Source organism: Dendrobium catenatum, unplaced genomic scaffold, assembly GCF_001605985.2.
Source record: "Dendrobium catenatum unplaced genomic scaffold, ASM160598v2 fragScaff_scaffold_853, whole genome shotgun sequence".
NCBI classification, from domain to species: domain Eukaryota; kingdom Viridiplantae; phylum Streptophyta; class Magnoliopsida; order Asparagales; family Orchidaceae; genus Dendrobium; species Dendrobium catenatum.
Genome location: NW_021319315.1, coordinates 9,965,482 through 9,975,430, shown reverse-complemented (window position 1 = coordinate 9,975,430; position 9,949 = coordinate 9,965,482). Strand labels below are relative to the sequence as shown.

Below are 9,949 nucleotides of genomic sequence, written 5' to 3'. Positions count from 1 at the left end.
GTTGGAGTTGATCAAAGGTAGGAATTGATTTGAGGTCTAGGTTGATCAAGGGTGGGGATTGATTTGAGTCTAGATTGGTCCTAATATCTAAAGGGGTTTTAGGATCTAGGATCTAAGGGAATCCTAGGCTCTAGACTAGGCCATAAGGTCTGGCTCTAAGAAAGGATCCTAAGGTCTAGAGTGGATCCTAGGATCTAGAATTAATCTGGAGTTTGGAAGGGCCTTAGTGACCTCAAACAAAAATGAGGTCAACAATGGCGAGGAGCTGGCAGAGCATGGTGGGAGGGGCGGTGGCCACTCTAGGTCACCAGGAGTTGGGCGGTTCTCGGCCAACCAAGGCAAGGGGGCGACTGCCCAAGGCACGTGGGAGGAGCGGAAGCCCAAGGCGGGTATCCTCATCGGCTCGGGCAAGGAAAATGCACAAGGCTCAGGGAAGACTACAGCTCCCAAAAGCTCGGTGGTGGCTACCAAGGAGGTGCCGACCACAACTTTTACTCCTCACAAGGGGAAGTTTGAGTTAGGGATTGCTTCGCCGGTCTCCAAGTCCAACACTGTTCGGGAGCTCATTATGAGTTCAATCGGCATTTCCACCTCTACTGCTGCTGTGCGAAATGAAGTCCCCGACCCCAGCACCGTCTCTGCTCAGCTGGAGGAGAAGAGCAGCTGCCATTCGGGGGAGGATTCCCCGTGTGCAAGCATTTCAGGTATGGAGGATGAAGGAGCCACGGGTTCCGACCTGGAGGTTAGATCGAGTAATGAAATGGATGAGTCGGGGGAGGCTTCCGGTTCTCAAACTGACATGGAAGATGACCAAGGAGATGGACTCGAGCGGCAGCTGCAGGCTTTGGCAATGGCTGTCTGTCCTGCGGCTAGGAAGACCACCTCTTGGGCCGATTATACCGAGGATCAGGTATGTATTGCTACAGCGGTTGATCTTTGTGGTATGGAGCATACGAAGGCCATGGATTGTGGCAAAACAGATTGCGAACCTGATAGCTCTAGGTGTGACCAAGCTCATGGTTCGGCTACCATTGATCAAGACAATACAGATTTCTGCACTCAAGATGCTTGTGGAAATGTCCCCAAGGGAAATTCTGCAGCTGGACAAGTTCCGCAGCAAGCCAAGGCCCCGCCTATGCACCCCTGTGGCTCCGCACTAAGCCCGTTTGCTTGGAGTAAGATTCAGAATGTGCCCCTCGAAGCCATGGACCCAGCATGCGTCTTTGCTAAGGACGGAACTACTATTGAGCCGGAAATGGATTCGGTTTGTGATAACATTTCCAAACTTGATTCGGCAATTGTGGCCAAACTTATGGGCAGACGAATTTCATTTACTTTCCTCCTTGGGGAACTCATGAGAAGGTGGTGTCACTTTGGAGACTTCGAGATTGTTACGATCTCCCCAAATACTTTTATTTGCATCTTTCAAAGCCTTGAGGCGAGGGATGCCGTGTTATCAAGTGGACCTTGGATCATTGCCGGCAACATTATCGGAATGGACAAGTGGACCTCGAATTGCTCCCCCAACTCGCTCCATGGGCTTCGCTCCCCCATTTGGATTAGGCTACCTCAACTCCCTCTCATTTATTGGGATGTTAAGAACATAACCCGTATTGCCAATGCTCTCGGTGAGCCACTTTGGATGGACTCGCATACTAGTATTTGGGGTAGGTCCTCCTTTGCTCGTATTTGTGTTCGGTTTGACATTTCTAAGAAATTAGTGCCGGGAGTTTGGATTAATGGGATCCATGGCAGATTCTTTCAACGTGTTGAGTATGAGGGGCTCACTAACTTGTGTTTCGTTTGTGGCTCCATTGGGCACGCCAATGGGAGCTGCCAGCCCGATTTGCCGGCTAAGGGAGACGCCTCTAATCCTGTCCAATCTCCACAGCCTACCAAGCCTAATGTGGCCGGGTTACCCGAGAAGTAGCCCTCCCCTAAGATGCAACCCGAGCCCAGCCACTCAGGGGAGGCAACCATGGACGGTCCCCATGACCGTGAGCAGCAGAATGAAGACCTCTTAGGGGATTGGAATTTAGTCACCCGGAAGAAGAAGGGCAAACCGAAGGGGCCTGTTGTGCCTCCTAACAATGGATTGAACATGAAGACAAAGCCTCGCCGCCCCCCTCAACCCGAGAATGTTACTAGACAGCACTTGGAAGATATATCCAACAGAATAGTCAACTCGGACAGCCGCTCTCCCATGGACCAACAGATTGTTTTCAATGCTGCACGGCCGACTCAGGACACCTCCCCCAAGATGGTGGATCTATCTAAACGACAACATAAGGCTTCCAAAGCTTTTATGGAAAAGCAACTTCTACAGCTTGGGCCCATTGCTACATTGCCGCGGAAGAGGAGGAAGAACCTACAAGATGACACAGGCGGGGACTTTGTCCCCTTTGAGGAACAATGATGCCTTACCCTTATCCATGCCTTAGGGTGAAGGTGGTGCCTATCCGATTGCCGGCACAATGGGATATCTTTCCGCCTTCGGGCGTGTTGACCCCTTTCTCAGGTATCTCCCCCCGCTGGAGTTGTTCTTTAGGAATTACTGGATCTCAGAGGGCATGCTTTAGGGGTAGGCCTTATTGTGAATCAAAGGGGCTTGTCCTTGTTTTTTTCCTTGCTTTTATTTTCAAATGTCATACTTGTATGGAGTTTTGCTTTCATAGTATAGCCCTTATCACCTTTTGCTTTTTTGTTTTGGGAAGGCATAGGATCCATACTTTTGTACTTGCTCTTTAATTAATGCAAAATGCAACTTTCAAGGAACCCAAAATCTTTGGGGGGAGGCTCTTCATTTGTTCCAAACTCTTTCTCTCACTAGAGTGTTTTAGAGAGAGAAGCTTTGGTATGGCTAGAGGGGGTGGCCTTAGGTCACCTCCTCCAAATGGGGGGTTTGGTGGAAGAGGCAGCGGCAAGAAGGAGGGAAGAGTTGGGAATCGGTGGCAAGTGCTCGCCGACGAGGAGGCCGGCGGTGGAGAGCCGACGGCTACAGCCCCTAAGGGCGGGATTCCGTCCAGGTCACATGTCACGGGCCGGCCTTTGGCCGAACCTAGCAAGGGGGTTACTCCCCTTGGTGCTCGGGAGGAGAAGGGCAAGAAGACCCCAAGCAGCTCTCGGCCGAGGAAGGAGAACGTCCATGGGGCCGGTAAGTCGGCTGGGCTTAAGAGCTCGGGAGATTCCCCCATGGTTGAAGTGGCGGCTACCAAGTTTACCCCCCATAAGGGAAAGTTTGAGCTGGGGATCACATCCCCCCTCTCCAAAACTAGTGCTGTTAGAGAGCTGAGCATGAGCTCTATCGGGATGGCTAGTCCGGCAGCTAGCTTTGGAGGCCATGCCTCACGGGTGGAAGATGACCCCTTGCCGGAGGAGGAAGATGGCATCCGCAGTTCGGGAGGAGGCTCCCTCTATGGAAGCAGCGACGGTATGGAAAATGAACAAGGGCAGGGGACTGAGTGCGAGGAGTTAGCTGCCAGCGACATGGAAGATGACAGGGTGAACAACCATCGTGGTAGTGCAGATTCGGCCATGGGTTCGGATGGTGGGCTTAGTTCGGGCCGTAAGGAGGAAGCAGCCAGTGACATGGAGGCTTCGGGTGATGGTTCCGACCATCAAGCAGAGATGGATGATAGTGTGGCCGTGCAAGCGCAGACCCAACTCGAAGCCTTAGAGTCGGCCGTTTGCCCAGCTGGTCGGGATGGCAGCTCATGTTCTGAGTGTGCCGAACTGCAGGATAACCCAGTCTTTGACCATGCTGCAGGTAAAATCGGAAGTTCGCCGCTGATGGATTGTAGTAATGATGTGAACAATCTTGGTAGTACTAGGTGTGAGCCCCCTCAAGGTACAAACTTCCCCACAACCAGCGCTACAGATTTCTGCACACAAGGTGTTCGGGTTAATGCCCCCAAGGACCTGAACGGCTTGCCAAGCCAAACCGCAGCTGCACGCAATGAGGCCAGCCACTTGGGAAGCACGACCACTAACCCGTTTGCTTGGAACAAGGTTCAATTAGTGCCAATCTCCAAATTGAGTAAGGGATCCTTCTTAGGTAAGGATGGCAAGTCGATGGACCCAGAAATCGAATCAGTCCACAACAATATTGCTAGGCTTGACCGTGCTATCGTGGCCAAGGTTATGGGGCGTCGCATTGCTTTCCCCTACCTCCTAACTGAGTTAAAGAAGAGATGGGCTCAATTTGGTGAGTTCGATATTGTTACAATTGCCCCCAACTCTTTTATTTGTGTGTTTGAAAGCTTGGAGGCTAGAGATGTCGTGCTATCGGGTGGGCCATGGATTATTGGAGGCAACATTATTGGCATGGACAGATTGTCCCCTTCGGCTACTCCCAATTGGCTACATGGGCTACATTCTTCAATATGGATCAGGCTCCCCCAACTGCCCTTAATGTATTGGGACATCAACAACATCACTCGCATTGCCAATATGCTTGGCGATCCTTTGTGGATGGACTCTCACACTAGTTCATGGGGGCGGTCTTCATTTTCCCGAATCTGTGTTAGGATTGACCTATCGCAGCAATTACTGCCGGGAGTATGGATAAATGGAATTCATGGGCGATTCTTCCAAAGGGTCGAGTATGAAGGCTTGACGAACTTTTGCTTCGACTGTGGTTTCATTGGCCACGTTAAGGGAAGCTGCACCTCCTCGCCTCCGAAGCAAGCACCGTCCCCTACTGAAGTTCAAGCTTCCCATCAACATGTAGCCCCACCCGTGAGCCACCATGAGACCGTCCACCCCCCAAGCTCGAGTGCTCCGGTTCGAGACAAGTCCCCCAAACATATGAAGCCGGAAGATAATTCCTATGGTGCTTGGAACTTGGTTACCCGCAAACGAAATGGCAAGAAAAAACAAGTTGCAGTGCAGCAACCGACGGAACCAGTGCAGCAAACCGAGACCGGCCAGCCAGCCCGAGCGGCTAAAGAGCAGCTTAAGCGCATGGAAGACATCTCAGAGCGGATTATCAGCCCAAGCTATCAACATGCAAAGGACCATAACATTGTTTTCAATGCCGAACGTATGACACCCGACCCCTCTTCCTTGGAGGTTAATCTTACCAAGCGCCAACATAAGGCTTCCAAGGCATACATGGAGAAGCAGCTGCTGCAGTTGGGACCTATTACCATCCTCCCCCGCAAGAGGAGGAAGAATCTTCTAGATGACATTGGCGGGGACTTTGTCCCCTTTGAGGAACAATGATGCTCTTCCTTTTTGCTTGTCCTTGGATGCTAAGGGTGCTCAAACTATGTCTGGCGCAATGGGATATCTCTCAGCCTTCAGGCTGTTTTAAACTCTTTATAGGTATCTCCCCTGGCTGGAGTGGTTCTCTGAGCACGATTAGCATTTCTTGGGAAAGCTATTGGGGGGGGCCTCATTGGGACTCAAAGGGGCTTATCCTTGCTTTAGTTGCTTTACTTTTTGGCTATCATACATGTATGGTTTTCTTCATAGCTTTAGACCTTCCCACTTTTGTTTTTTGTCCTGGAAAGGCAGATATTATTTCCATACTTTTCATGTACTTTTTCTTTACTTAATCAATGCAAATGCAACTTTTCAAGGAACCCAAAATCTTTGGGAGGTTCTTCATTTCTTGCCAAGTGTTTCTCTCACTAGAGTGTTTTAGTGTGAGAAGGTCTGGGGTATGGCGGGGGGTCTGGGGTTTGGGGGGGGGGGGGGGATAGGTGGTCTCCTCCCCGCTCCGGCGGGGGTGGTGGTGAAGGATCTGCAGATGGTGGTGGACGGGAGCGACGGCGGTCTGGAGTTGGTTCAGGCGGCAGAAGGAAGGGGAATGAGGTGAACTCGGCGGTTAAGGCAGGTGGGGGAAAGCACTCGGGTAAGGGTGCTGGAAAGCCTTTGGGTGATGGAGGGATTGCTGTCGCACGCGGGGGCAAGGCCGTCGAAGAAGCTGTTGCTGGCTTTGGGTTGGTGCGGCAGGACACGAAAGCCTCCAGGCGGGAGGCGCGGAATGGCAGCGGGGGAACTGCTGGGTTTGAAGGGATGCTGGAACCTGGTCGGGAGGCGCTGGACTACAGAAGCGGGACGTGCAGGAGATGGCGGACTTGATGCAGACGGAGGAGTTTCAATGTTCGACCAATGCTGTCTTTGAATATGCGACGATGGAATTTGAGCTCGCCTTAGAGCGTGTTTCGGCCGCTGCTAGTGCGGAAGCTGCTGCGGCAGCAAGGAAAGCTGCGGTGTACTTGGCGCCAAGTATGCGGGCTGAGGAGGCTGTTGTGGATATGGATTCCGCTGAGGGAATGGCCGGGGATGGCCTGAGTAGCAATCTGCAGCTAGGTGTGAACATCCCTAATCCTGGTGGCTGTGATGGCTCAGCTCCGGAAACACGCCCGCAGGGTGTTTGTGCTAATGCCGCTACTAGGCTGAACGGTGGAATCTTTGGGGGGTCTGCTGCCGCCCGCCCACACACTAATCAGAATAATGTTTGGAAGCGTCCAGAGCATATTCGAGTCACCGAAAGGGTGAAGAGGGGACAATTTTCAGCTGATGGGGTTACTGTTGACCTCCAATTGGAAGTGGTGGAACGAAGCATCAACCTCCTTGAGAATGCCGTTGTGGGCAAAATATTGGGGCGGCGACTGCCTTTCTTTGTGTTGGAAGCGGAGGTTCGGAGACAGTGGGGTCGTTTTGGCGAATTCCAACTTTCAACTATTGGCGTTGATTGCTTTGCATGTACTTTTGCCTCCACTGAAGCCAGAGACACGGTTCTGTGCGGGGGACCATGGTTTTTCAGTGGAAATATTGTTGGGCTTGACCGGTGGACCCCGAAATTCTCCCCGAGCTCATTGGAAGGGCTTTCTTTGCCAGTGTGGATCCGGTTACCGCAATTACCTCAACAATACTGGGATCAGCGAACCCTCATTCGCATTGCTTCCATGATAGGGGAGCCTTTGTGGATTGATGCCCAAATGGGTAATGTTGGATGGAGGGAGTATGCTCAAGTGTGTGTCATGCTGGACCTTGCCAGGAAACTCCAATCGGGAATTTGGATAAATGGTTGGAGAGGTCGGTTTCACCAACGTGTGGAATATGAAGGCCTTGGGCTCTCTTGCTTTGAATGTGGGCGTGTGGGATATAGAAAGGAGCACTGCCCCTCACGAGTGGGGGCCGAAAATACTACCCCGGGTGGTGCTAAAGTTGGGGTCACGTCGGGCAAATCTCCAGCCTCTAGAGGAGGCTTATCCGCTTGCTCTAGCAATTCGAAGCAGGCTATGGGAGATACGCCCACTGTCGGGGTGGTCACACTGTGCCCCAATTCCAACTTGTCCACCACGGGTAAGTTCACGGGGGCGGCAAGCCTTGGAGACGCTGGACAATCGTCATCACGAGCCCCGGACCTTGGTTCGTGCTCTCCGGAGGTACCCATTGCTACGGAGGATGACAGCTTCTATGGCCCGTGGAACGTTGTCCCACCAAGAAAGGGAAGGAGACCGGCGAAGAAAAACCAAGCGGATGAGAAACTGCCGCCAGGTGAAAATATTCCCAGGCAGGTTGATTTGGCAAAAATCAAGGAACCAAAAGTGAGACGGATGAAGGAGAATTTCCTTCCTAGTCGTGGGGAAAAGAAACTGGGGCTTACGGAGCCTCTCTTATTTTTGGCGGGTGTTAGATAAGTGGAAACCAGACCGGCGAGACCCAAGCTCGGAGCTTCCAAAGCTCATTTTGACAAAGAATTGAAGGCGTTGGGGCCGATAGAGGAGGCCCCAAGGAAGTGCAGGAAAGATAGTAGCTCACCTTTAAGCGGCGGGGACGCTTCCCCTATGGTTAATTAATGCCTACAATTTTATTCTGGAATTACAGGGGGGCTCGTAAGAAATTGATGAGCCACTTTCTGAGGCACCTCATTTCGATAATGAGGTCTTGTTCGTTGGGCTGACCGAAACTAAGGTGGAAACCTTTGACCATGCGGATGTTGATCGCCTTGTAGGGCATGGATGGGATTTCTTTCACCAACCGGCTGTGGGCAAGTCTGGAGGTCTATTGGCTATTTGGAGAAGGGAAGTCCTCAAGTTTGATGTGGCGGCGGCCACGGAACAATGCTTGACGGGGAGGGAAACTTTGCCTAATCTGCAGACTTGGAAGGTGGCCCTGGTTTACGCCAATAAGGATCACCTTATTCGTAGACAGTTGTGGGAGGCCATTACATCCAGCTTGCCGGGGGACGGGCCGCTCATTGTTGGTGGAGACTTCAACTGCTGTCTCTCGCAGGAGGAGAAAAAGGGAGGAAAACGTTTCAGATTTTCTGTCGGGGCTCAGGAAATGCTAGACTTTATGAATAATGCGGACCTCCACGATCTCAGATTTTATGGACCTAAATTCACTTGGTCAAATAATAAGGAAGGTAATAGTCGCATTTGGGTTCGGCTGGACCGTTTCCTTATGAATTCGGAGGGGCTGGGGTTGGCCCCCTTTGCTACCGTTCGGCACCTGAATAGATTGGCGTCGGATCATTGCCCGATGGTTCTGGATTTGGGTGGGACGGGCGTTGCTGCGAGTTTTTGGTGGACGCGATTTGAGGATGTTTGGATGAGTTACCCAGCCTCTTGGGGAGTTGTGGCCAAGGCTTGGAGTAAACTGGACTTTGGGGACCCTGCGAATGTGGTAAACCGTAAATGCAGGCGTACGTTAAAGGCTTTGGTTTTTTGGAGCAAGCACGTATCCGGGACCTTGGGGAGCAGAAAAACTTACTGGAGAGGCGTATTGCGGCTCTCCAACAGTTGGACTGCTCGGATGTGGGGCTTGATTCCGGGCAAGAGGAGGACTTACGTCGTACGGTGGGAGAATTCCATGCGATTTTGAGTAGGATGGCAACGTGGTGGGGCCAACGTGCAAAAGTTATGTGGATTGAGGATGGCGATGCCAATTCACATTTTTTCCATGCCGTGGCCACGGCCAGGAGATGTTCCAACCGGGTTTTGGAACTCCGTAAGGCTGACGTGACTATGCTTGATGATCCGGGCTTGATCCAGAATGAGTTCTGGAGCTTCTTCTCGGACAAGTGGAGGGCTCGTACTACGAACACGATTAGATGGCCGGATTTCCCTGAGGATGCGCAGATTTAGGCTGCGACGGCGGCCTTACTTGAGGATGATGTTACGGAAATGGAGGTTCATCAGGCTGTCTTTGGCATGGGCAATAATCGTGCCCCAGGGATGGACGGTATCACTTCCTCTTTCCTTAAATTTTACTGGCTGGTTGTTAAAGATGACATTTGCAGTGCTATTCAAAGCTTCTTTCGACAAGGCTCGATGTGCCCAAGCTGGAAAGAGACGCTTGTGATCCTTATTCCCAAATTGGATAATGCTTCGACCCCGGCTCAATTCCGTCCAATTAGCCTTTGCCAGTCGCTCTATAAGGTGGTGGCCCGAATTTTGGTGAATCACCTTAAGCCTATCTTGTCGGGCCTGGTTGGGGAGGAGCAGGGTGCCTTTGTACCGGGCCGATCCATTGCTAGCCATGGGCTACTGGCGCAGGAGATGATGTGCAAATTCCAGCATTCGACGATGTTTTCTGGCCTTATGGCTCTTAAGGTCGATATGGAGCAGGCCTATGACTGTATGTCATGGGAGACGCTTGAATGTGCAATGGAGGCGATGGGATTCTCCGTTCGCTTCATTCGGTGGGTCATGGAGTGCATCTGTGGACCCAAGTTTGCTTTTATTCTCAATGGGAATCGGTCGCAGTGGATTAATGCTTGCAGTGGCCTTCGACAAGGTTGCCCGCTGTCGCCGTACATATTCATCTTATGTTCTGAACTGCTGAGCAAGGCCTTTAATCAGGTTGGACATCACCTGGGTGTTCAAATTGTTCCTAATGGGGAAAGGGTGTCCCATCTTCTTTACGCGGACGACATTTTGGTTTTTGCGGAGTCTAGCTTGGCCAATGCAAAACTTATCCACAGGATTCT

At 51.7% G+C, this 9,949-nt stretch overlaps 1 protein-coding gene across 1 annotated transcript; it reads left to right on the top strand.

The window, feature by feature from the left end:
- Positions 1-6,140: 6,140 nt before the first annotated feature.
- Positions 6,141-9,104, top strand: LOC110101038. Its single transcript, XM_020828803.1, has 3 exons — positions 6,141-7,644; positions 7,856-8,562; positions 8,661-9,104. Exons 1-3 carry the CDS (start codon positions 6,141-6,143, stop codon positions 9,102-9,104), a joined length of 2,655 nt encoding a protein of 884 aa, XP_020684462.1.
- The last annotated feature ends 845 nt before the right edge of the window (positions 9,105-9,949 follow it).

What these genes read in the sequence shown, in the direction of transcription:
- LOC110101038 (XM_020828803.1), top strand. Translation starts at nt 6,141, where the DNA reads ATGGAATTTGAGCTCGCCTTAGAGCGTGTTTCGGCCGCTGCTAGTGCG. An exon ending in GCCTCTCTTATTTTTGGCGG is followed by an intron (nt 7,645 to 7,855) that starts GTGTTAGATAAG and finishes GGGGCTCGTAAG; the next exon opens with AAATTGATGAGCCACTTTCT. An exon ending in GGTGGACGCGATTTGAGGAT is followed by an intron (nt 8,563 to 8,660) that starts GTTTGGATGAGT and finishes CCGTAAATGCAG; the next exon opens with GCGTACGTTAAAGGCTTTGG.